This window comes from Phacochoerus africanus, chromosome 15 (genome assembly GCF_016906955.1).
Source record: "Phacochoerus africanus isolate WHEZ1 chromosome 15, ROS_Pafr_v1, whole genome shotgun sequence".
NCBI classification, from domain to species: Eukaryota; Metazoa; Chordata; class Mammalia; order Artiodactyla; family Suidae; genus Phacochoerus; species Phacochoerus africanus.
The window spans coordinates 121,518,038-121,545,885 of NC_062558.1; the positions used below are offsets into that span (position 1 = coordinate 121,518,038).

Genomic DNA, 27,848 nt, shown 5'->3' on the forward strand with positions numbered 1-27,848 from the left:
TTTATCCCTGTTCCCTTTCCTTCTCCTGCTCTGCTTAAGTACAGAGCAACCTTCTCTTGGCCTGTGGGTTTGGGGAGGAATAGAAACTGATAGATTAGTTCTGGTTCATCCTAATTCTGAGTGTTGCTTGGGACCCTGCTGCATGTAGGAAAGGTGCTCTTTGCCTGGATGTTTGTCACCCTTACCCTGCCAGTGTCTTCAAGGTGAAAGCAACTTGGATACTCAAATAATTCTCTAGTATCTTTGGGCTCAAGCTTTCCCCCCAAACTGACTTGGCAGGGCTGCACTGTCTTTTCAATACCTGAGCGCTTAAAGGTGACTTATCCAGAGTTTTTCAGCCAGGGGGTTTATCTGAACACCTCACTACCTAACCTGCCCTTATGAGAAATAGCTGTTACATTTTTATTGTGTAAAATTGTGCATTTGTGTTTAACATCTATGTTTGCCCTTTAGGAAATTTATAGTGCGCAAAGATCAAGGTGCATGTCACCCTCATGCTTTTATTTGTGTTAAGAGATTAGCAGTCATCCTCTGGAAGATTGATCTGGTGTAGACTTTTTGGGAAAAACGTGAGACTTTGGTGGATTGTCCCAGTGACATTATGAAATTGAAGAGCCTACCTTGCTTGTTACTGCTTGTTCTTTCCTCAAGGGGTGACTTCAACTGGTTGACCAAAAAGTTGCATCCTTGCCTTGAAAAAACAATGACCAAAACAAAACAACTCTTTAAAATTTTTTTAAATTGAAATTTAGTTGATTTAAAATGTTGTGTTAATTTCTGCTGCGTGAGATTCAGTTACATACACATATAAAGGAAGACCACTCTTTTTTTTTAAATAAATTTTATTGGATGACTTACAATGTTGTGTTAGTTTCGGGTGTACAGCAGATCGAATCAGCCAAACATATACATATATATCCATTATTTTTCAGATTCTTTTCCCATATAGGCTATCACAGAGTTTTGGATAGATGATCCCGAGCTAATAATAGGTCCTTATTACTGATCAGTTTTGTATATAGTAGCGTGCACATGCCAATCCCAACCTCTCCGTCCATCCCTCCCTCTAACATAGGAAAACCACTCTTATCTGGTTTCCCTGCCACCTTGCCTGGTCCTGAGCTGCCCTGTAGTGGCCAAGGTCCAGCCTCTTCAAGTTTGGGGCAGCTGTGAGGACAGCTGGCTTCGATTCAGAGGGTAGAGACAGCATTAGTCAGCAGCCTCCTCTTTCAAGCCCTGGTGCCTTAGCACTGCAACGTGTGTCTGTGACAGTGAAGGTGGATTCCTGATGCTGGCCGTGGATAAGTGGATATGCTTGGGCTGCGTTTGTGAGTCCAGTCTTTGGCCCGCTCTCCACATCACGCTCTGACCAGTTGGTCTTGGATCAAGCTTTCGAAACTTTAAATCCCAAATATGAAGAATGAATTTTTGACCTCTCGGTCCTCCCCTCCCAGATTTGGATGGAAGCCTCTGAAATGACTATCTGCATGAGGAAAAGCCCATAAATCTTTTGTTGATTCAGAAAACATTTAATGGACCTCTGCTGTCCGGAAAGCATCATACTGCGTACTGTGATGTCCTGGCCCCCAGAATGCTCACAGTCTTGCAGAGAGTTCAAGGATGGTCACTTCGAAAGAGAGACGGAGACTTGGGCTGGGGGGAGGGCCTCAGGCTGGTTGTGAGAGCGATCTGTGTGATGTTTGTCAGCCCATTGCTCGTGAAGCTTGATCTGGCTGCTCTGGCTGGCTGGTGCTCTTTCCTTCCCACACTTTAGTGAGCATCCCTCCCAAATCTGGGCTCATACCCATGAGTGCGACCTTCCCACCTGGAGGGAGGCCATGCTTCGGTCGAGCATAAAGGTGGCTGTGCTTCTGCCTTTAGAGACTCGGCATAAGACAGGGTGGAGAAGCCTGAAGCTGGGAACCAGTGTTGCTGCCTGTCATCAGGCTTCTTCATGCAATCTTAGCCAAAGGAACAAAAATTAGTTCATGATTTATGCCTCAGAATAGACTCCATTTCCTGGAAATCATCTTCAAATAGATATGGGAATTTGATTAATAAAACCCGGCTGGAGTGAAAGATGTGTCCTCTTTGCCAGTTTGTTCAAAACTCACTGTTCTGTGTTGTTCTGCATAAATCAGATTAGGGCACTTATTATTGCCGCTAAGAGAAGGCAACTGTCATGTGTGCCTTTAAGGGGAAACCAGCTTAAAATCGGATTTGTTTACTCAGCAAGAATTTGGGGGGTACAGTGCGGAAATTTCTCCCTGCTGCCCTCTCTCTCTGCAGTCAGGCTCTTAGCATACAGCTGTCCAACTTCCTTGACTATGGAAGTTCCTCCTAGTTCAATTCTGAGCACAGATTCTACCTACTTTTATTTCTGTTTTCTTTTTGCCTCATGCTTGTCTTCCTTCCTTCCTTTTTTGCTTTTTAGGGCCACACCATGGCATATAGAAGTTTCCAGCCTAGGAGTCTAATTGGAACTGAAGCTGCTGACCTACACCACAGACACGGCAACACCAGATCCTTAACCCACTGAGTGAGGCCAGGGATCAAACCCGCACACATCCTCATGGTTACTAGTCAGGTTCATTACCACTGAGCCGAGATGGGAACTCCTTACTCTTCTTTCATTGCACTTTTTTTTTTTGGTCTTTTTTTTGCTATTTCTTGGGCTACTCCCGCAGCATATGGAGGTTCCCAGGCTAGGGGTCGAATTGGAGCTGTAGCCGCCAGCCTACGCCAGAGCCACAGCAACCCGGGATCTGAGCCGCGTCTGAGACCTACACCACAGCTCATGGCAACGCCGGATCCTTAAGCCACTGAGCAAGGCCAGGGATCGAACCCACAACCTCATGGTTCCTAGTCAGATTCGTTAACCACTGCACCATGACAGGAACTCCTCATTGCACTTTTTCCATGTCCTGCTCTTCTGATTGTCTTGCTGCAATTTTTGGTTCCAAACAGGGGCGACTTTTGTACTCAGCTTGTTAAGAAAGTTTAGTAGTATGTGGCAGGTGGTGTGATTTCCAGCTTTTGCATCTTTATATTCCTATGGCGTTTGGCTGTGGGAATCATGTTTTACTGAATGTAATACTCCTGCCATTCAAATTTTAGTTGAAATAAATAGTGAAACACGACTGTAGTAGACTGGTTCCTCTACCTACCTCTCTCCTCTTCCTCTCCTCCTTCTCTTCTCCCAGAGGAGGCATCAGAAAGCACTCACAGGGTATGCCGAGTATTAAGATACCAACTCCTTAAACTCAGGATAAGTCCTGCCCTATTGCTTGCTTTTGTATATACATGTAGAGCAAAAGTGGTCGTGGGTTGAGTGTCTAATACTGAGGTAGAGGTTATTTTGATCTTTTGCAAAAGCTGAGAAGGAAGACAGCGCAAGGGCTGGGCAAGTGTGTTGACTGAACAATAGAGGTGATAAAAGTTAACCAGTGTTTTTGAAGGAGAATCAGAACAAGGTTGGGTTTTGGCTGGATGTTCCTACAACACTCACTATACCCAGGTGCTCTTTTTTTTTTTTCTTTTTAGGGCTGCACCTGAGGCATATGGAAGTCCCTGGACTAGCTATTGAATAGGAGTTGCAACTGAGGCCTACGTCACAGCCACAGCAACACCGGCTCTGAGCCACATCTGTGACCTAGTGCTGCAGCTTGCAGCAACACCGGATCCTTAACCCACTGAGTGAGGCCAGGGATCGAACCCACATTCTCATGGACACCTTTTCAGGTTCTTAACCTGCTGAGCCACAATAGGAACATTTTCCTCACACACACTATGTCAGGCTCTTAACCCTTTCAGCTGTAATGGGAACGCCTCCCCAGGTGCTCTTGATGAGCCCATGCTTAGGTGTTATCTTGGCTCATGCGAAGACAAGCTGTGGCCAGTTGGGTGGTTGGTGTCCTCTGGACCCAGAGTGTTGGGATAGACCCTCCTGTGAGTCATTCAGTAACGCTTACTGAGCTTTTGCCCATCCCGGGTCAAGGCCTTGGGCAGCAGCAATAGAAGACGCAGATAAGCTCCCTGTTCTCATGGAGCTTTTATCCCAGGGGAGAGACAGGCAATAAAGCACAAAATAAACAAGATAATTTCAGATAGTGACAAAGACAGGATAAGAGCACAGAGAGTGACCGTATGTCCTTTAGGTTCCTGGGTCTGAGGTGGCCTCTTTGGGAAAGTGACAGCAGCATAGGAACCTGAGTCTGAGAAGGGACCTCACATGAAGATCTAAAGCAGTGCTGACCTCTAGAACTTTCTGAATGCTGGAGATGCTACATACTACCCAGTGTGGTAGCTGCTGGTCCCATGTGGATATTGAACACTTGAAACATGGCTCATACAACAGAAGAACTGAGTTTTCAATTGCATTTAATATTAACAACTTAAATAGCTTTGTACGCTAATAGCAACCCTCTTAGTGCAGACCTAGAGGATGGGCTTCCAGGGAGGGGACAGATTGTGCAAAGGTCCTGAGGACACGGTGCCCCTGAGAACTGAGCCTGGGATCTGAGTCTGCAAGCTGTGTTCAGTCTTCAAAGAGCAAATCTGGAAAACTTAAAATTGCTTCCTGCCTCTGTTTTGTGAGCCCCTGGAGAGCCTACAGAGGAACAACAGTTGACCAGATGGGAATTAAAAACCCTTGCCCAACAAAGAACCTTTCCTGGGAAGGGCTCATTCCCACACTGTCTGAGTCACAACTCTTGACTGGTTTCCTCTGCTCACAGGCTGGGGCCAGCCTTTGTCGGTGCAGGATGTGGCCGATACAGAGGCTTTGCTTGTTCATTCTGGGAACGAATCCTGTCTTTGTTCTTTCCTTGCGTCTTTTTGTAACAAGAGGCTGGAACCTCTACAGTTGCTCTTTTGGGGTGGCGGGAGGTGGGGGGGGGTCCCTCTACATTCTTCTTGCTGTCTTCCATTCATCCCAGGGGCCTGAGGTCCCATCTTTTCTGGTTTAGCTCCCCCTCCACCCCTGCCATTGCTAAAGATGGCAGAGCCAGCCCTGGTTATGAATAGTTTCACCATGAATTGCCACTTCTGTTGAAAGGATTAAGAAAAGAGGAGAGGAGGAGTTCCCATTGTGGCTCAGTGGGTTACAAACCCCAGTAGTATCCATGAGGATGCGGGTTCAATCCCTGAGCTCGCTCAGTGGGTTAAGGATCTGTCATTGCCAAGAGTTGTGGTGTGGGTCACAGGTGCAGCTCCAATCCAGTATTGCTGTGGCTGTGGTGTAGGCCGGCAGCTGCAGCTCCGGCTCCAATTCGACACCTAGCCTGGGAGCCCCCATATGCCGCAGGTGAGGCCCTGAAAAAAGAAAAAAGAAAAGAGAGGAGTGAAAAAGAAAGGCTCCAGAAACGTTCACAGCGGTTTTCTCACATGCCACACATGCATTGGGATCTCTTAGGCCGTGGAAACCTCTGTAACCCTTCACTGAAAAATGTATATATTCTTTTTCATATTATTTTCCATTATAGGTTATTAAAAGATATTTAATATAGTTCCATGTGTTATTTATCTATTTTTATGTATAGTACTTTGTATCTGCTAATCCCAAACTCCTAATGTATCCCTACCCCTCCTTTCCCCTTTGACTATCGTTAAGGTTTTTTTTCTATGTCTTTGAGTCTGTTTCTCTTTTGTAAATAAGTTCATTTGTGTAACTTTTTTAGGTTCCACATATAAGTGATATCATTTAATATTTGTCTTCGTCTGGCTTACTTCACTTGTACGATAATCTCTGGGTCCATCCATGTTGTTGCAAATGGCATTATTCCATTCTTTTTATGGCTGAGTAGTATTCCATGGCGTGTGTGTATTCGTTGACTTACATGGGGATGTCCAACTTGCCCAACAGCACTGGTTTTTAACATTAAGTAGTAAGTGGATCGTAGACTTCACTTTTAATGGCCACGTGGTATGACCTTAAGTTCCTGTGTGCTTGGCACTTGGGTGTTTTGAGCCACAAGGACTTGGTAACAGGCTGAGGCCACACACTGAGTCAGTGATGAAGCCAGGTGCAGACCCCATGTCTCCCACCTCCAGATGGGCGTCCCTCATATTCACTGGTTCTCAGTCTTCCACTGCCTTCATCCCTTACACACATGGGCTGTATACCCTTGCCAGATGTATCTCTGGTTATGTTATTGTGTGTAACCCCCCCCCCCCCACATTCCTCTGAGGGTCACTACACCACCTGTTTCATTCGGGATGTGTCCCCAGGAGTGAAGGCTGAATGGTCCCCTTCCATCATGTCACCTCAAAGAATTCACAGTCTCATAACAGATCGCAGCATTCATCTGGGCCAGACTTGCCTCCTGCTTCTCCCAGCCCAAGTTCTACCTCTGGATCCCTCCCATCCCCTAGTGAATGCTAGCTCTGTAGCAGGAGAAAGGATGAGCTGAAGGAAATGGGGACAGGCTTGGATGTCCAGCAAATGGCCTTGGGCTGTGATGCTCTGGGAATTGCTGCCATAGAGACAGGTGGATAATGAGCCTCCTACCCTTTCCCTCTCCCTCTCTGAGGTTGTCGCTCCCTTTCTGGACAGACTTGGTGGCTGTGTGTTCATACACAGCCCTTTGTTTAGAAAGCTTGATGCTTTTCTGTTGCCATCTTGAAATTCTTTTTTTTTTTAGTCTTTTTGGGGCCCCACCTGCAGCATATGGAGGTTCCCAGGCTAGGGGTTGAATCAAAGCTGTAGCTGCAGGCCTACACCAGAGCCACAGCAACACAGGATCTAAGCCACATCTGTGACCTACACCACAGCTCATGGCAACACCAGATCCTTAACCCGCTGAGCAAGGCCAGGGATCCAGCCCACGTCTTCATGGATGCTAGTCAGGTTCATTAACCACTGAGACAGGACAGGAACTCCCATCATCTTGAAATTCTTAATAATTATTGAACAGTAACCCTGCACTGTCATTTTGCACAGGGCCCTACAAATTATGAGCCAGTTCTCTTATGACACCTAGAACATACCGCACCTGCATCATTCATATCATTTTGCTCTGTTATTCACACTTACAACTCCCCTTGTACACTGGGAGGTATTTTAGTGGAGGGACAAGGCCTTTGAAATCAAGCAGGCCCTTTTCAAATGACTGTATACTGACTTTGGGTGAGTTACCCAGTCATTTGGAGTCTCAGTGTTCTCATCTGTAAAGTGGGAATATTGTCTTAATTTTTACAGACTTTGAAGATCAAGAGAATGTGTGGGTAGCATGCCTTACACATCCACCCTCAATATCACCTCTTATTCCTCCCTCCCTCCTTGCCTGGCACCATGCTGGTATACAGTAGGTGCTCAATGTGTGCTTACTACATTTCAGTTTGTGATGGCCAGTTTGTGCCTTTTCATTTCCACGTGGGGCCAAGGTGTGTGTCCTAGTCTCTGGATAAGAGCTAGGACCATACAATTGGAAGGGTTCCTTCTAAGGACTGACTTTCCTTCTTCCGGGCATCGCATTCCAGGCCATGTATTGGGCACTCTTTTTCTTTAGTAAGTTCACCATTGGTGTTTCATGCTCTGAAGCTCAGGATAGCAGATCCTCAGCCAGCACTGACTGCAGCAGGCACTGGGCTGCCGGACACACACCTTCTACCATAACCCTGGAGGTAGGCACTGTCCTTACCCCATTTCCCATGGCTGCCTGAGCTGTCTTGGCTCCAGGGCCTATGTTTTTAAACATTGCCTGCTTCTGCTTCTTCTTTGATGTGTGTGGTAGAGTGCTTTTAAACTCTTATCCTAAGAAAGTCTCAAGTATAATGCGCTGGGACAGAGACAGAGGAAGTGCAAAATGTTCAATGGCAGCGTTCCCGTCGTGGCTCAGAGACTAGTATCCATGAGGATCTGGGTTCAAGCCCTGGCCTCACTCAGTAGGTTAAGGATCTGGCGTTGCCGTGGTGTAGGTTGCAGATGTGGCTCAGAACTGGGATTGCTGTGGCTGGGGTGTAGGCTGGCAGCTACAGCTCCCATTTGACCCCTAGCCCGTGAACTTCCATATGCCGCAGGTGCAATCCTAAAAAGATAAAAAAAAAAAGTTCAATGGCAGTTGGAGCTGAGCCTTGCACCTTGGGGAAACCTAGCAGATCATGGGAGGGGCCCCAGGCCTGAGCAGAAATGCGGGGCTACCAGGGTGGTGGCCGCCACCAGGTTGGCTGGTCCCGTAGGTCACGATCTGGGACTGGCGCCTTTAGGTGTCTGTGACTGAGTGAGCGGCAGAGAGCCAGGCGAGCCAGGGCAGCCTGTGGGCCATGACTAAATTAGGAAGAAAGAGCCCTTGGGCTCTCCCGGACCTCAGTGGGCAAGTGGGCAGTGGACAGGCCTCTGGTGGGCAGCTGGAAATGGACTGTTCAAACAGACATGAGTGGCCTTCCCTTCGACTTTTCAGTGCTGCAGGAACCTTACACTCTGAGCCCTAGCAGGAGAGGAGCCTCCCTAATGCGCATTACCTCAACCATCCCCACTCCCCTCCCTCCAGGAGTCTCAGTAAAATAGGAAAATGCCATGAATTTTAATCCCTGGTCCTTGCTAAGCTCTCTTGAGGAGGTTTCACACTGTAAAAAGCATACCCTCCTGAACAGTTTTGAGAGGGGATTATATTGGATACTTGGCATCACAGATGAATATCAGACAATCCAGACAGGATGCACTGGGGTACGGCTGCTTTATGTAACCTGGCAAGGAGGTACCTCCAGACAGCAGCTTTGGACTTAGAAAATCACGCGACGGTTTAGTTGATTTAAGTATTACAGTGTGAGGTTTGGAAAGAGAAGAGGAAGAGAGTGGCAGGGAAACAGTGGCTCTTGGAGAGAAAGGTGAGCAAGTTTCTAAGTAATTAAGCCTTTAATCAGGCTTAGCCCATCACAGGACCATGGCCTCACAGAGAGGGGCTTCTTGGCTTTTCTTTCTTTGTTTCTTTCTTCCCTTCTTTTTCTTTCCTTCCTTCCACTCCCTCTCGTTTCTTGCTTTCCTCCCCACCCCACCCCCTTTTTTGGTGTCACAATTTTTGCAAGAATTTTAGAAAAACTTAGGTGTAGAGAATTTTCTCAACGGCAGCACTATTTACACGTTGGGCTGGTAATCCTTGTTTGTGGATCTGTCTTGAGTGTTGCATGATTTCAGCAGTATTACTGACCTCTGCCCAGTAGACGCCAGTAGCGCCCCCAATTCTGAAACCAAATGTCTGCAGCATACCCTGGGGAAAATCACCCTGGTTAAGGGCCCCTGCTTAGAGCAGAAGGCAGTGCGTTTTTCCTGCTGAAAAATGTTGCGGTTTCTATTTGAGTGGTGAGAAGGCGAGGCACCTCACTCTGTCTCCTCCTGCTCCACAAAAATTAAAATAAAAGAGGGGCCAGCCGTTCTGGAGGTTTGTGGGTTGGGAATCAGTGTGACTCTGCTATCTGACGTGGCTGTATTGGTAAGGATCCTTTTGGGGTCCTTTTGGGGACCTTCAAGACCAGACTGTCACCCGTGAAAACCCAGAGTCAAAAACAAGCAAATAAACACATAAACCACTATCACCACCACCAACCACAAAAAATAGGGAAGTAAACCAGGACTGGAGGCTTTGGAATTTTATTAAAAATGGCCTCACGATCAGTGCAAGACTCCCTCCTTCAGAAGCGGTCTCAGGAGGCCGGTCTGCGTAGAGCTGGCCTGGGTGTTGATATGTGAAGAGGCTGAGAACATGTGGCATAAACATCGACTGATATTGTTTGCCATTTACACTCAGCATGTGTAATGCAGCAGGAATGGCTGCTGGTGGCATGTGACCCCTTCCAGCCGGGCGTGCGGTGCCTGGAACCAGTTCTTTCTCTTTCGCTGGCTCCCTGGCTCGCATTCCCCCTCCTCTGCCCCTTCCCAGACTCGGGAGAGTTTACGTGGACGCTTGTCATGATTGGCATGCAGAAAGCTGGTAGAATGTCATTGGAATTTTCTAGGGAGGCACATGCGCAGCACCCAAAATGACTCCCGGCTTCGGTGGCCTCAGGTGAGCGCTCCATGCCAGGAGCCCTGGTCTTTTTCAGAAAGGTAAGGTTGCATGACGTCATCCTACCTTTCCCAGCCCAAGAGGGAAATCAAGGGTTTGGATTTTTTTGTTGTTGTTTTGTTTTTGTTTTTGTTTTTAATTCTCTAGTCCAGGCAGCACTTCTGACCATGTTCTTGGCGCTAAGCATTTGTGCATGAGTATGCGATTTGTCGGTATCCCCACCCCCTCCTATTTAAAAAAGTTGTAATAAATGATTCACTATGGCAGGGTAACATGTGACCTAAAACAGGTCCTCATGACCCCATTGAAGTCAGTGATCCCAACGTCAAGGAAGTCTAGATGCTCTTTTTACGCTGGTTACTGAAGTCTTTTATAAAGATAAATCGTGTGGCTACGGGAAAACAGACTGCATTATTCCCAGATCGCAGGGAATGGAAGGGAACATTCTTGCAATCCTGAAACCTCATGAATGATGGGGGTCTCTTAAGGTGAAGGTGTTTGGTGTTCATTGCTGGAATTTGTCGATGATGGAAAATGAATGTTCCGGCGTTTGAAATGTCTCATATCTGTTGAGTCCAGAGTCAGGCTCATGAGCCTGAGGGGTTGCCGTTAGGATTCATGTGCAGGAGAAAGAATTTTTTGCAAGAAAAGAAGGCTTGAAAAGTTGCTTCTGAGTATCTTTGAAGGAGCCGTGATACGCATTTCAGCAACTCTTAGGTATCTTTAAGTAAATAACATTTCAAAACAAAACCCTTTTAATAGTCCCCATGCAAGCAAGCAAGTATATAAACGTCTGTTGTGAGGTTCAGGGGACGTATTTGGACATGGATGTGATCTGTTAGCAGGCTCAAGCACAAATGAACATGACTCACCTCGTTTCTTTATCTGATGCAACTAAAAGTGGCTTCGACACATTCGGGAGAGGACTACTGGTTCCCGACTTGCAAGTGTGTCAGAGTAAATCCACACAGTTGTAAAATGGCGTATATGGCGTATCTTACATCATGCGAATTTTTTTAACCTTAAAAAAAAAGATCCATGTGTAGCTTTGCTATTGGTTTCTGCCTTATATGTGTTGGAATCTCCCCCCCTCCCCCGCTTCTTTTTTGCACATTTTTTGCAAATATGTGGGAAAGCTGAAGGGGAGAGGGTTAATATTTTCACACACTCACCCCTCCCCCACATGCATACACTAACAGCTGCCACTTATGATTTTGTGGAATTTGATATTTTGAACGAAATGACTTCCTTATTTTCCATAGTAATATAATAATCAATTTTACCATAGAGAACTGTGTACATGTCAAGCCTTGGCTGCCCCTAATTAGCAATGGATGGGGAGCAGGGGAAAGGGCTGGAGAGCAGTTTTGGGTGAAAAGCCAGCCATCGAGTTTTAACCATTCTTTCTTGCCTCAGCCAAGGCAGTTCTCAATCTGCTTGGATTCTGACCGAAGTTTTGATTTGTAGTGATCTGCGAAAATATCTACACAGACACGTGCACATGTAACCGAGACGGGCCTGTCTGTTGCTGCTTTTTGTCTTTTATCTCCTCTCCGTAGTAATTTTTATAGTCTACAGCTTCGTAAAATAGAGGCAAAAGTCAGAAGCCACCGACATAGAATATTCTCTGCCTTAAGTGTTTTGTTGTCAGAAAGGTGCATTTCTTTCTTTCTTCCTCTTCTTCTTTTTTTTTTTTTTTCTTTTTAGGGCTGAATCTGCGGCACATGGAAGTTCCCAGGATGGGAGTCACATCGGAGCTGCAGATGTTGACCTACGCCAAAGCCACAGCCACAGCAACGCCAGATCCAAGCTGCCTCTGCGACCTACACCTCAGCTCCTGGCAACACCAGATCCTCAATCCACTGAGCAAGCCCAGGGATCAAACCTAAATCCTCATGGATACTAGTCGGGTTCCTTACTGCTGAGCCACAGTAGGAACTTCGGAAAGGTGTATTTCTTATGGCACCAGAAACATCCATCCACTTTCTCAAATAAATAATTATATAGTACATTTATAAAGTTCCAGCCATACGATTCTCATTTACTCAAGGAATTTAAAAGGATTAAACAGCACACATTCCCAGTACTCACACAGAAATATATACCTCATACTCCACAAGGAATCACTTAGCATATTCTACGAAGGTCTCTGTTCCTATAGGCTTAGAGACTGTTATAAACTCAAGTGAGTCGAATAGGTATTTGTTCAGTGCCTCTAATTTGCAGGGCACCGAGCCAGACAGACATTCAGGAATTTGAAAGATTTTAGGATGTGGATGATGTCTTCAAGGTGCTTATAATTTAGGAGGCAAGTCATTGCCCAGCCAACCTCACCTGGCTTTCTAGAGCAGAGACTGTACATACTCTGAGGCAGGTCTTGCCGCAAAAAATATTTATTGAACTGTGTGAAAGATGCTTCAGTAGAGCTAAGAAATATTGATTGATTGCCCGCTGCGTTTGTGACCTTTGGCAGACTGATAAAAAGTTCAGTCTTTATTCTTAAGTGCAATTTAAGACAGATAGCCATGCTGTTAGTAGTGACAAAAACAGTGTGTGGGGATCAAAGTAATGAAGAACAGACTGGCTCTATTTTTTTTTAGAAATTGGTGAATCTCAAACTTTGTTTCACATTACTTCTCCTGGGGAGCTCAGTGCCAGAGTTCCCGTGGTGGTGCAGTGGTTAACGAATCCGACTAGGAACCATGAGGTTGCGGGTTCGGTCCCTGCCCTTGCTCAGTGGGTTAACGATCCGGCGTTGCCGTGAGCTGTGGTGTAGGTTGCAGACGCGGCTCAGATCCTGCGTTGCTGTGGCCCTGGCGTAGGCCGGCAGCTACAGCTCTTGATTAGACCCCTAGCCTGGGAACCTCCATATGCCACGGGAGGGGCCCAAGAAATGGCAAAAAGACAAAAAAAAAAAAAAAAAATTCCAGTGCCTAGGGTGAAAAAGAATCTCTGGAAAGAGGACCCAAGCACCTGGATTTTTAAAAATGCCCCTAGTAGTTGCAATGCCAACAAGTTTGAAATCTAGTGATATAGATGATTTTATTAAAAAAATTTTTTTTTAAAGCCTAGGTTGCGTTTGGAAGGTTGACTTTCCCATAACGATGATGTGGCTTGACTAAAGAACTTTTGACATTTTAGAGTCTGACTCTTCCATTCTCTGTATCAGTGAATTCAGGGTGAAAAGAGTTATGCTGTTTTCCTATTCAACAGAGATAACATGACACTGAGCCAGTCCATCAACTAAATTACCCCAAGGTTTGTGAACCTTGAGTGTTTCAATTCCAGAAGGCCAGATGTTGAACATGTCGATTGAGCCACTTAAAGGCAGGTTAGGGATAAGGATAATCATACGTTTACAGTGCATGAAACCCCCCACCCATTCCTTGGAAAAGGAAGCCCCTTCCTGAGCTACTGCACAGCTGGTACACAGAGGTGGCTCCTAAAACATACAACTGCCACTAGATTCCTTATAATTCACCATAGGTTCTTAGAATTGAAAGTTTGGTTCATGATCACCCAGTTCAGCGATTCTCAAAAGGGGCCGCCACCATATCGTTTGGACTTGTTAGAAATGCAAATTCTCAGGCCCCAACCCAGACCCCCTAAGATAGAAACTGGGGGTGAGCCCAGCGTCTGTGTTTAAAAGCTCTCCTGGTGCCCTCCAACACTTGAAAATCACTGCTCTGGCCTCACCCTGTCATTTTATAGACAGATCTGTTAAGTGGAGATTAAGGGCCTCTGAAGTTACCCAGGACTAGAGGAGCAGTAAAGTCTAGAAACTCAGATCTTCCAGGGCTGAAATCTATCTCTACACTATGGCCAGGTCACCCCAATTTTTCCATGTGTCATAAATAACAGCTTTAGGAAAACACCCACCAGCCTACAATCACAGGGCATAAAGGAGCCTTAAATCTTGTCTCGTCGGATCCTCCCATTTCAGAGATGAGAAAACTAAGATCTGCAGGGTGAATTGCCTGCAATAAGATGTCCAGTTATTGGTGGCAGAGCCTCTCTAAGAAGCGGGTCTGCTTACAACCAAAACAGTGTCTCTCCTGGCCTCCTCCCCAAATACCCTACACTGTCTTTTCAATGTTATATGGACTCCTAATATTTGGCTTTAATCTCATTGATTAAAATGTCCAGGTAAGAGTCAGGTAATTCTAGGAAAAGACCAACTCTATTGATTGAGAATTTAAATTCTTTAAAATTAATCTAAAATTTTATTTGATTTAAACTTGGCTTGAGTTTTCTAACCGTCCTTGTACATTTACCAGAAAAATCTCAGAGATATAAACTACTAAAAATAAAGTTTAGAGAACCGGAGACCTTTCTTAGAGCATGTGTTTCTTCTCAGAATCATGTAGATTAGATGCTTATATCGCCTCAGATCACACATTGAAATTGCATTTTTCTTTAGATTTAATTAAAAGGAAAAATGTGGCAATGAGTCTGTTTGTTGAATATTTTAGAATTTTATACTCGATGTGGTTGGTGGTGTTTACATAATTTTGACAGTGTTCAAAGACTGAATCTAATCCATATTCTCCACGGAGCTGCTTCTTCAAAGCCTCTTAGCAATGTACACATGGAACATTAAGCTAGGAAAACAAATTGAGAATGTGATACACAGCTATTATACCCACACACATATGCAGAGAGCGGGTGTGTATGTGTATAGATGTGTTTATTGGTTCCACACACTTACTGTGTGCCAGGAACTCTGATAGGAAATGGATACGTAATTCCTGCCTTCAAAATGATCAGGGTGTGAAGACATCAGACAAGTGGTTGAGTAGAGAGTTGCTAGGGAAGGTGGTAGGAATTAGAAGAAAGTGTAATTGAGCTTAGTGGAGCAGCAAAGCATTATGGGGAATCACAGAAGAGGCACCAGTACACACTAGAAGGGGGCAGGAGTCAGAGAAGGCTGCCTGGAGGAGGTGCCATCTAAGCTGCATGTTGAAGTATGGTAGTTACATGGGTGAGGGGGAGTAGAGAGGAGGTTGTCCTGGGCAAGGGAACCGTATATGCAAAGGCGTTTGTATTTGTGTGCACAGTGTCCTTCACTGGGCTCTGTTGGTCTATAAACCCCTAAATATTTCATTTGCATGTGTAAACATTAACATTTGGCTTCTTAGAAAACTTGTAGAGCAGTTGTTAAGTATACATTTTGAACGGCTTGTTTTTCCATCTCAAAAGACCCCGATGTTCCTGGGAAGAGTTTATGGGTTGAGAGGTCACCATATCTTATGTTACTGAGAAAACAGAACAACCTCTCCTAACTGCAGAGGTCAAATCCCCACCCTCCGTTTTAGCCTGCACAAAACCAGTGAAATTCTGCATGAATCTCCTGCAGAGTTGTGTCTCAGGCACACTGGTTCCATCCCCACGTGGATTTGAGCTGCATTTTCCTGTGAAAGCCTAGTTCTGTCTGTGGCATGCCTTTGTAGAGGAAGGCAGTCTTACAGCGAGGCACTGTTAGTTTTTCATCCATTAAGTCTTCCTGGAGAGAGTTGAGAGCCTCTCTTTGTGCAGAACTGCCTGCCCAAGAGAACAGGGTTAGAACAACTTAAATTATTTCATACTGGCTGGACTGCAACACATCTGTCTGGACCAAGATATATGTAACAATAGTAGTATGACAATAGTTTTTTTAAAAGCATTCCCAGGAGCTTAAAACTAGCTTAATTTGTGAGTAGTAATAATAATTATTATTTAGTATTATTCAACTGTAATAATTATTATCATGATCGCTATGCTTTACAAAACACCTGTACATCATATTTGATCTTTATAACAGCTAGCAGGGTGGACATTATTATTTCAGTTTGACAAATGAAGAAATTAAACCTTCGAGTCGTCAGATTCAAAGGTGGAAAAGGCCTTGGGGATACTTTCATCCAGCTCTCTTATTTGCCAAAAAAAAAAAAAAAGGGAAGTTGACTGACATACAATCCCACAGGGAGTAAATAGTAGCTCTGTGAACCAGGCCTGGGTCTTCTGATTTCTAGCTGGCTCATTTGTTCACCCCATCACTCCACCCCGCTGCTTGCAATCTTTAGTGTGTGAAAGAAACTTGGAAGACTATGCATTTGTTTCTTTAAGAGAAACTTTGTTGAAACCAGGCTTACATGCTATTTTATGAGCACATGCACCTATAGACAAAGTCTCTTCCTTTTAAACCTTTTCTTTCTGTAAACCTTTTCTTTCTGTCCATAGGTGAACAGACAGATTTGTAGATAAATAGACACACACCACAGGTGGATGTTACTGGAGACATGAGGGTGTAATCAGACTAGGTGGAGTCTCAAAGGGAACTTCAACTTTATCTGTATAATTTTATTTGATTTTTTGATACAAAGTACTGGGGGGCAAAAATGACCATAATAGTAACATTTGTTCATTTGAAGTGGTGGGCCATCAATTAATATGTATTTGTTACATTCTTTGGATTTTCAGTTTTAAAATTCAAAGCAAAACAAATATGAATATGAAAAATAAATCACCCCTATAATACTATCGTTTTACAAAATAAAGGATATTTTAAAGAAAGCAAATTGGTCCAGAAGGAAGAAAACAAAGCTAATTTATGGTTCTGGGTGGTGACATTGACGTTAATTCTGTCTTTGCTCTAAGTCTTTTCCTGTTAAGACCCTGGCGGGATGTATATTCTTTTCTCTGGATTTGCTGCATTACCAGTTCTCTTTTGCACATTTTGACCACTTCTAATAACTCTGGCAGGAAAGGCAGGCCCTCTCTTGTCTAGTTAAAAAAAAAATCAAATCACTAGCTGCCCTTTGGTCCCCTGGTTCTGGAAACCTTATTCTGACTGATTAAAGGGAAGGGGTGTAGAATACAATGGATCAAAAAGCTGGTGACTTGATATCGAGTGTGTTCTTTAAAATCATGTTGTCCATACGTTAACTAAACTTATTGTGGTGATCATTTCACAATATATACATATATCAAGGTGTTACAGGTACGCCTTAAACTTATACAATGTTAAATGTTAATTATATATCCATAGAGCTGGAAAAAAATAAGAGAAAACACTGTAACAAGTTGGGAGGTAAAAAAAAAAAACCCACAAAATAAAGGAAATTATATTTTAGTAACTTTAGCAAACACATACCCCCCCCTAAAAAAAATTGCACCCAAGGAAGTAGGTGCAAGAATGTGGTTTTAGAAGTCTGCCCTTAATGAATATGTGAACAGATGACAGAACACTGGCTGTACAGTGAAAAGATCCTCAGGTCCCTGCCAGTCCCTTATTTGCTGGATGCTCTCAGGTGAGTCATCTGCCCTTTCTTGGTCTCACGCTCTCTCTTAATATAAACTGGAAATGGTCATATTTGGTTTACCTACCCGTATGATTGTCCTAGAGGTCAGAGAGCTAATGAGGTGAAAACACTTACTCACACTCCAACTGAAAAACACAAAACGCAAGAGAGATAACAGGATTATTGTTGCTGTTAGGAATCATTCCAAGAGGTGTCATGGTGACATGAATCATTGTATGGTAATGTCATGGCTAAAACCCAAACATGGGATAACGCCAGCCTTGACCCAGTGTTTTCAAAATTAGTCACTGAGGCCTCTCTAGTGATAATCCAGGAGCCCTGTTGTTGCCCGGAAGACAACACTGTCAAAAAAGGGTATGATTTCACTCTTCTCCTCCAAAGGAAAATACTCCCCTGGTGAATGTTGATGGGGACCCATCCGCCATGGAGGCTACATTAGCCCCAAGGGATGAGGACCTTCTTCTTTTTTTTTGAGAAAAAAAATTTTTATTAATGGTTTTTATTTTTTTCCATTATAGCTGGTTTACAGTGTTCTGTCGATTTTCTACAATACAGCAAGATGACCCAGTCACGCATACACGTATACATTCTATTTTCTCACATTATCATGCTCCATCATAAGGGACTAGGTATAGTTCCCAGTGCTGTACAGCAGGATCTCATTGCTTATCCATTCCCAAGGCAATAGTTTGCATCTATTAACCCCAGATTTCCAGTCCATCCCACTCCCAACCCCTCCCCCTTTCCTCCACGTCCATGAGTTTCTTTTCTGCGGAAAGGTTCATTTGTGCCATATATTAGATTCCAGATATGAGTGATATCATATGGTATTTGTCTTTCTCTGACTTACCTCACTTAGCATGAGAGTCTCTCGAGGACCTTCTATCTCGCCATGGGATTGGATTGCTTCTTTGTGTTTCACTTTTTTTCCTCCAAAAAATAAGTGGGTTCCCGCTCTGTGGTCTCTGAGATCTCTTCTTGCTCTCAAGATTTGTGATAACGAGCTACAGTTTGAACTTCAGCCCCAATATTACTGTGATAGCATTATCATCATCTTTGTAACCTGACATTTAGGGACTGTTCCCTGACCTAGTTTTTAAGAGTTACGGCAGAGTTTAGAATTTGCGATTTGAGGTTCAGCTCCCAGGAGGCAACGGAAGGGCAGGACCCAGCAAGCCCTGACCTTGATCATTGCACTTGATTTGATTTGGTTGCTCTGTAAGGTGTGAACAAACCTGAAAACATTTCTCTTGCCTGGTCCTGAGCTCTCTTCACATAAGAAATGGCATATTCACTGCTTGGCCTGGAAAGGGAACTGAGTTGAACTGGAAGTGAATTGAAATTTCTGATTATTCTGGAAGGTATGGTGCTTACTGGAAATGTGACCAGTCCACCAGTTGGTGTGGGTACCATTCGCTCTGGGCTGTGCTTCTTGGCTTCAGCTTCTGGGTGGCCAGATGTTACCAGGGAAAAGCTTGCTGTGAGTCCCCACGCATTCGTACCTCTGAAGTTCAGCTGCATCTTTGCGTAACTTCATGGCCTTTAATCTATTGTTGACTACTTAGCGGTTCACCAAGCAGCTGTGAGAACTCTGTTCCCCCCCAAGTCCCAGTCCCCACCCCTGCTCCCTCCTCTCCCAGCAGATGGCCCCCCCCCTTATGTTTTACTTCCCTTCTTTCTCTGTTCACATCTCTGCATTTTCTGTCATCTGTCTCCTCTAAGGAAAATTCATCTCCCAGGCTTTGCAGAGCTCACCTGCCATTTGTCCTGATGGTGATTCCACCAGTGGCAGTGGTGGTAATGGTAATGGCAATGACAGTGACAGTGTTAAGAAGGCTGGTAGTGATGGTTGCTGCTCCATTGCTTTGGTGTATGCTTACTGTGTGGAGGAGCTGTGTGGACTAGTTTATGTCTACCTGGCCACTTAACTCTCAGGTCAAACCTAAAGCTGAGATATAACCAACTCTCAGATCAAACCTAAAGCTTTAGTAATGAGGACTCTGAGGCTGTTTGCCCACAGGCACCAGCTGATGCATGGCAAGCGGGAATTCATACCCAGCTCAGCATGAACTCTGAAACCTGTGCCCTTAGCCTCTGGGCAATGCCCCTTCCCATCCCTGCCCGCCCCCTCCCCCATCTGCCATGCAGAGCATAATCACATTGGTAGGGTTGGTACTCCATTAATATGGCTGAATCGATTTTACATCCTTCTACCCTGAATCCTAGTGGCAATGAGATGGTCTACAAGGACCTGAGTGACAAATATCACTTCTGCAGAGGAATGTTTCTGAAAGGGAAGGGTGTGTTGTGATCACACAGAAAATGTGTTTTTTTTTTTCCCCAATAATTTCCCAGTCATTGCTACACTTTTAGATCTAATAGTTTACAGAGCGTTTTGACAACTCCTTACTGAACCCCAGGAAAGACTGTGACTTCTCTTTTACTAAATGAGGACACTGAGGCTCAGGGAGGTAAGGTCTGTAGTCCACGGTGACACAGCTGACAAGTGCTGAGTTAGGACTGGAACCCAGAATGCCAGATTCCTCCTGGTTTATTCAGGGCAGCCCACAGCCCAGTATATACTTACTCCCTGTATACTTAGCTCTCCTCCAGCTGAAAAAAGACGAGAACTGTTTGTACCTGTAATAAAGAGCTTCTTCTCCTGGGGAAATAACAAATGCCTTGTATAATAAAGCCAGTTCTTAGAACAGCAAAATTGGCTTGTTAAGGGCTGAGAAATGAAAGGTGTTACTTAGAAACTGCCCCAGGTGAGGATTATGTCCCCTCTCATAGGAGCACCTGTGTGGCCAGAGCCGGCTCTCCAAACCTGTAGAAAGGTGTGTAGCCCACGCCCTTGTGGGACCCTCTGTGACCACAGCATGGGGCTCCTACTCCACCCAGGTCCCACTTCCCTTGCAGTGACCCCTTGCCTGAAGCTGCCGGTCCTTACACTTAGTCGCTCTGCTCAGGAAGCTGTGGCATGACAGGGAACTCTTGAGTCAACGTGGGGCCATGGAGAGAACTGTCCAAATTACATGCGGGTGGTTCAAGTAGGTTGGCTTTCTTTTTTTTTTTTTTTTCAGTGCCGCACCAGTGTCATATGGAAGTTCCTAGGCTAGGGGTTGAATTGGAGCTACAGCTGCCAGCCTACACCACAGCCACAGGAAGGCAGGATCTGAACCACGTCTGCAACCTACACCACACCTCACGGCATGCCACATCCCCAACCCACTGAGGGAGGCCACATCCTCATGGATAGTAGTTGGATTCGTTTCCCCTGAGCCCCAACAGGAGCTCCAGGTTGGCTTTCTTTGTGTACTCTTATTTTTATTAGGCACATAAAGGAAATACATTGGTTCATGTAAGGAAAAGTCCAAGCAGATGCAGGGAAAGCAGGCTGGAGGCATCCTTGTAGGGCATCTAGGAGTGGCCTGTGCCCATCTCCAGGCCAGTGCCTTTGGCTGGGCTTTCTTCTTAGATAGGCTGTCCTTAAGGGGTGGCTTAAATTCAGCCAGTAGAAACCCTGGTGTGGCCTGACAAGATGACCATTGTCTCCTGATGGTTCCAGCTCCATTTCTGAGCCAATCACTGTGGCCAGGGGTCTCTGACCAGGTGGGCTGGGTCACATGTATGGAGATGACTATTCCCCTTTTATAGATGAGAAAATTCCGAGGACTGGAAAAATTAAGCAACTTTCCCCCATCGCACAACCAGCAACAGGCAGATGGAGGTCAGGTCCCTGACCACAGTTCACCCTACAGCTGCCCTTCCCCAACAGCTGATGCCTGTTTGCATCGGTAGGTGGATTAACAAACCCAGAATGTTTGTAAGTTTTTGTTCAGAGTTCAGGGGACAGCCCTTGAGTTGACCTTTTCTTTGACTTATTACATTTCTCTGAAACATCTGAGGCTTGAACCACTTCCTCCTGTGCCTTGCTGTTTTGTGCTTACCTCCGTCGGAACGTTCATCACTCTCTGTGTCGACCAGGCTCCCCTGTGGTCTCTTGGGAAGGTTTCTCTTTTTCCATCTCTGTGTCCCCACCACAGAGCCACTTCTGAGTATATCGATGTTCGGTGCCTTTGGGCTGAATCAAATTCTTGGCCCCTTTGCTGGAGTCGTTTCAGAGCAGAGACCCCCATGGCCCCAGCCTGTGGGGTGGGGACCCTCCCGTCCCTTCAGAGTGGGATGGGTGATGTCACAAAAATCTTGCTGAATTTCCAGCACCCTGACTGGAACTGAGGAAGGTTAGTGCCTTTACTTCTTGTGCCCATATGTTAATCCCTCCTCCCATCCTGCCAGGGACTCAGAACAAAATGTGAAAGAGCTTTGGGGCGAATAGTGGGCGTTATCAAGCCCAGACAGCTGTCGGCTCGCCCAGGGGATGCAATATGTTCCACGTCCTTTCCACACTATGGAATTAAACCATTAGAAACAGTTTTCATCTGGATCTCCTAAATCTTCTGGCATTGTAAAGCCAACTCATTCTCCTTTATGTGTAATTGCTTTTGAAAACTCTTGAGAGAAATGCTACTTTAATTGAAAAAAAAAATTTCTAAATGAGCAGGGAACCAGAGTTTTAAATGCAGTTATGCCCTGTGAATTCTTTGTAACAATTAATGGCTCAGAAAGGAAACCTCTGCCCTGAGGGGGGTGAGCCTGGCTGGTGGGGAGTTGGGGGGCTGGGTGAATCAGAGTGGCTCTGCTGAGTGTTTCATGTCTGAGTGTGGACCAGCCCTCTCTCCGTGGGGTTGTGTGGTGGGTATTCTAGCCCTGTGCCCAGATGCCCAGGTTATGTGCTCTCACTCTGCCCCAGATCTGAGGTTTGGCCATGATTGCAGGCAGTGCTGTTGCACAAGATTTAGAAGAGAGGAGGTGGCAGGGGCATAGAACCATGCCCCCCACCCACTCCCCAGGCAAGGGGGCATCTCTGCCATCACCTCAGAAGCTGACAGGGGTTCCAGAATGGGCCTGCATCTCTGCATCTCCTCTGTGCTTATCCAATGCCTTGCATGGGGGGGACCATAGATAAATTGGGTGGAGTTGATAATTTGGTGATGATAGTTCTGGAACTTAAAGCTTGTGGGGGCAAGGCTATTCTGTCAGGCAGTAGAAGCTGGTTTGAAAGCTCTGGGTTTCTATTAAGGCTGTATGTCATCCGGGCTCTGTGGCTTTGGGCAAGTCACTTTCTTTGTTGATGAGAGGGGTGGTTGTGTTGATCCCTAAGGGTCTGCAATGCAAAGCTTTCCCAGGTTGCCATCTCTTCAGGTGGTTAGAGAAATCTGACTTGGAAAAGAAAGAGACCTCTGGGTGTTTCTGGCTCCTGGCTGAGTTCCCAGAGGGTCTTCAGATCCTGGGTCAGATGGTCTGTGCTCTGCAGGACCTCTGAGAGCCTGAGTTCATACCGACAAGATCCAGCTAATGTCCCCTCACCCACCACTGCCTCTCTGAATGGAAACCTCTCTTGCGCCTAATTTTCTTGGTAGATTATATTCATTTCCTGTTGCTTCTGTACCCTATGACCACAAATTTAGTAGCTTACAACTATACAAATTTCTTATAGTTCTGGCAGTCAGAAGTGCAAAATCAGTGTCACTGAGCCACTGTCAAGGTGTAAGCAGGGCTGATTCCTTCTAAAGGCTCTAAGGGAAGATTTGTTTCCTTGCCTTTTCCAGTGTTTAGAGACCACTGGCTCATGGCCCCTTCCTCCGTCTTCCAAGCCAGCAGCATAGCGTCTTTTCTCCTCTCTGACTCTGCTTCCATCCTTATACCTTTTCTCTCTGACTCTGATCCTCTTGCCTCTAATACATAAGGACTCTTGTGATTCTATTGGCCCTACACAGATAGTCCTGGATAATGTCTTCATCTCAATATCCTTAATTTAACCATACCTGCAAAGTCCCCTTTTCCATGTTAGGTAAGATTCGCAGGTTCCGGGAGTGAGGGTGTAGGAATATTTTTTGGGGGGGTCGTTATTCACCCTAACCAGGAGGATTATCCATTTGATTTCAAACCCTGGATTTGAACAGGGGGAGAGTGTACTGAGACTCCTGCTTTGGAATGGGGAATTGTATCCAGTCCCCCAGGCAGGCGACTCTGCACCTGACTGAAGTTTAAGCTGTATATAACAGCACCATCCATTTGCTTTCTGGGTATATTTTAGGATCTCCTTCCTATAATTTGTCCATTATCTTCCTTGTTCATTCTGTTCATGATGGTTACTGAGTGGCCACCAAGCAGGCAGCAGAATGCAGGGAAAATGTGAGACTCTTCAAGACATGCTCCCTTGCCCGGTGAAGCTTTTGTTTAATGGAAGGGGAAAGGCACATAAGCAATTATTTTCAATGCAAGGTGGTGATATAACAGTGACAAACCGAGGTCATGTGAAGACAGGAAGAGTTTTAGCCTTTAAGGTGTCAGACTATGTGCTCTGGTTTTTGGGTCAGAAGTATAATTGTTAAATGCACCTGAGTTTTAAGTATTTACTCTGATAGGCTAAGAATTTTAAGGCTTTTAAAAAGTAGAGTGAAGTAGGAGTTCCTGTCATGGCACAGTGGTTAATGAATCCTACTAGGAACCACAAGGTTGCGGGTTTGATCCCTGCCCTTGCTCAGTGGGTTAACGATCTGGCGTTGCCGTGAGCTGTGGTGTAGGTCGCAGACGAGGCTCAGATCCCACATTGCTGTGGCTCTGGCGTAGGCCAGTGACTACAGCTCCGATTAGACCCCTAGCCTGGGAACCTCCATATGCTGCAGAAGCGGCCCTAGATAAGACAAAAAAAAAAAAAAAGAGTAGAGTGAAGTAGATCTTCTTCTTCTTTTTGTCTTTTTAGGGCCACATATGAGGCATATGGAAGATCCCAAGCTAGGGACTGAATCAGAGGTGCAGCTGCTGGCCTACACCACAGCCACAGCAAGTCAGGATCCGCACCGTGTCTGCAACCTACACCACAGCTCACGGCAACACCGTATCCTTAACCCACTGAGCGAAGCCAGGGATTGAACCTGAGTCTTCATGGGTACTAGTCGGGTTTGTTACCACTGAGCCACGATGGGAACTCTGATGTAGATCTTCTTCATCTAAAGGTCTTTATTTATTAGTTCTGATGATTCAGGTGAAATGAGTGCTGCTCAAGGGTGATTCAAGTTGGGGACAATAGGGATTTGCTAGGCAGAGCAGGAGAAAATCTAGTCCCGACTTTGTATTTCACACTGCAGGTGAATGAGCAGACCTCCGTAACCTCGCTCGTCCTGGGAAAAGCACTGGTTTCCCATGGCTGACCTGCAGACTCCCGGCCAGGTTGGCTCTCCTAGTTGGAAGGACAGCTCTTCCTCGCATGTCCTTTCAGCAGTGAAGCAGACTCTCCAGCAAGCACTCCCTCCAGCCCAGAACACAGTTTTAGAAAATACAGCTGACTTCTCTGGGAGAAACAAAACCAACCCTGTCTCACTCTAGTCATGGAAACCAAATTGGCACCTCATTATCGCCTTGTTAGCAAGGACAGGCTGCATGGGGGACAAACCTGTAGGAAGGGTTGGCCCTGTGCGGGCAGGGTTTTGAGTTAAGCTTAATTGCTCTTCTAAAGCTCAGCTACTTAATACTACACAAGCAGAAATCTATCACCAGACTCTCCACTGTCCTCACTTCCTTTCATATTCTCACCCACGTGGACAGTTAGCGCCTCCCCACCTCTGCTGCTGCCATGACTTCTGCCTGGGCCACACTGGGGTCACCAAGATTTAGCTGCAACCGGTACAATTACCCAGGGGAGAAAAGGTCTGTTACTCCCTATAACCTTGACCCACCCCAACCCCTTAATATTTGAAAATGCAGCCAGCTTCTTCTGTCCTTGGAGCACAGCCAGGCTGCGGGCTGGGTGAAGGTCCTGTCTCTTTAATGACGTAGAGCAAACCCTTGATGTCTCACAGAATGAGAACGAGTAACCCAAAGTTATTTACGTCTGGCTCTGAAACGTGTGTTGTACTTGTATTTGAACGTGGGTGTGCCTCATGTTCTGGGTGAGAAACACGCGGACAAAACAGTGATAGAGCCCATGATGATGTACTCAGAGAGGGCTGAGGAGCTGCGTCCTGAACCTCCTGTCCCTTTCTCTTCTTCGCAAAGCCTGGCTAGGGTTTGATTCCCTGGTCTGTACTCATCATCAGTGGGTATTGGTTAAGTAGCTCACCTAATCTCTCCGAGCTTTAGGTCCTTGCCCTGCAAAATCAGGGTGAAGGTACCTTCCCCATAGGACCAATGGAGAGGTCCAACGAGATAACACAGGCAAAGCACTGGTCCCGCAGTGTCACAGTGAATGTGAGAATCTCTCCCACTCAGCTGCCTCCCCTCGTTCTCTTGGACCAATGCAGAGCACAAACCCAAGCAAATGCTCTCTTTTCTTGAAGTGTCTCCAAAGTGGGGGAGGTGTGACACGCCACACATCTCCCTTTTTTCCTCACCTGTGCCTACCCCACCCCCTGCCCTTCTCCTTTGTTTTATTATCATGACTTTTACTGTACAGAGCCTGTGACAGTGGACACCTTGTTTAAAGTGTCCCAGCTTTGCAGTTTCTACCCCACACATCTGTAGGTATGCAGAAGGTACAACCTGGGCTCTCCCTGGTCATCCCAGTCTCAATTGCACAGTCCCATTCTTCCCACTGAAATGCCCTGAGAATTCCAGTTTATCAACATCCCGAATACATCTCCTGATTGTACCCACTCCCTGGAAGGGAGAGACCAGGAAATACGAGGTCTTACAAAACAGCTCTGACAGGAGTTCCCGTGGTGGCGCAGTGGTTAACGAATCCGACTAGGAACCATGAGGTTGCGGGTTCGGTCCCTGCCCTTGCTCAGTGGGTTAACGATTGGGCGTTCGTTGCTGTGGCTCTGGCGTAGGCCGGTGGCTACAGCTCCGATTCAACCCCTAGCCTGGGAACCTCCATATGCCGCAGGAGCGGCCCAAGAAATAGCAACAACAACAACAAAAAAGACAAAAAAAACAAAAAAACAAAAAACAAACAAACAAACAAAAACAGCTCTGACAATGGTAACACATATCCCAAAGTTTTAGGGAAAGTCTGTCGTCTTTCTAGTCCACAGGTCCTGATTTTTGGTTGAGAAAACACCATAACCAACCAACAGAGGTCACACGAAAGCCGCATGTTAGACAGAACACCCCCACGAGATTCTGTGAAAGTTCACCACTGCCTCTGATCTCAAATTCATATTCGTTACGTGTAAATCTTTGATTATCTCTTATGCTAAGTGGGTTTCAGAGTGGACTGAAGGGCATGTGATTCTTGTTGCTTTTGAATGTAAAATGAGGACAAGGCTGAAAATCTTTTTGGTGCAAATATACACACACAATTCATTCTGTGTGCAATTTTTTTGAAGACTACTTTTTTTTTTTTGGTCTTTTTGCCTTTTCTAGGGCCACTCCCTCGGCATATGGAGGTTCCCAGGCTAGGGGTCTAATCGGAGCTGTAGCCGCTGGCCTACACCACAGCCACAGCAATGCGGGATCCAAGCCGCATCTGTGACCTACACAGCAGCTCACAGCAACGCAGGATCCGAGCCATGTCTGCGACCTAAGCCACAGCCCATGGCAATGTTGGATCCTTAACCCACTGAGCAAGGCCAGGGATCAGACCTGCAACCTCATGGTTCCTAGTCAGATTTATTAACCACTGCGCCACGTTGGGAACTCCTGAAGACTACTTTTTTCAATTAACATTAGAGTATATGGATTTTCTCATGTCACGAATTTGTCTTTGTTTGTAAACAATGACCATATCAAGTTCAAGATGATGTCTACTATTGGCAATGACGACGGTGGGAAAGCAGGTATCCTAGAGGGATTTAGTTTGGCAGAATTTTTTCTTTCTTTTTGTTTAAATTAAAATATAGTTGATTTATAATGTTGTGTCAATTTCTGCTGTACAGCAAAGTGACCCAGTCATATGTATATATACATTCTTTTTCTCATAGAATGTTTTCGGTCTTAAGCTTGGTGATAGGAACACTTTTTTGAATGTCCTAGATATTACATAATAAGGTAGAAATTTATGCGTCGGTAGTGAATGGTTTATGTGACATTTCATTCTGTAAATGTATCATAATTTACTCACTTTTAAAACTCCCCTCCCTGCTGTTATCAGATATTGGTAACTTTCAGCCTTGTACTCTTATATAACATAGTATTATTAAACATCTTTGGGTGTCAAGTTTTGTTTGCCTTTTAGCTTATTTTCTTGGGATTTGTAGAACTGAATTATTGGGTCAAAGAATATGGCTATAATGAGTACGTATTTCCAGACTACCTTTTGACAAAGTTGCATGAGTTTAATTTTTTAGACTGTCATTGATTTTATGTCCATTCCACTCTATCTCATCAGCACTGAGTACTGTATATGTACTACTTTGCTAGGCAAATATTTGTTTCTAATTGTTTAACTTGTATCTCTTTGATTACCAATGAGACTGGACATTATGTCATATGATAATTTTTCTTTTGGAGTTTCAAAAATTGTCTGGGAGTTCCCATCGTG

At 45.3% G+C, this 27,848-nt stretch overlaps 1 protein-coding gene across 3 annotated transcripts in view; it reads left to right on the forward strand.

Moving 5' to 3' along the window:
* The window catches only part of RBM20 (RNA binding motif protein 20), a 206,754-nt gene that overhangs the window by 119,416 nt on the left and 59,490 nt on the right, over nucleotides 1-27,848 (forward strand). Inside the window, exon 1 of one of the 3 annotated variants that reach the window (XM_047760978.1) lies at nucleotides 9,845-10,042. The exons of the other annotated variants lie outside the window; for them this stretch is intronic. Coding sequence (XP_047616934.1) covers nucleotides 9,960-10,042 — 83 coding nt within the window. The 5' untranslated portion in view covers nucleotides 9,845-9,959. Of the gene's footprint in view, nucleotides 1-9,844; nucleotides 10,043-27,848 lie in introns of those variants that run through there. 3 annotated transcript variants of the gene reach the window in all.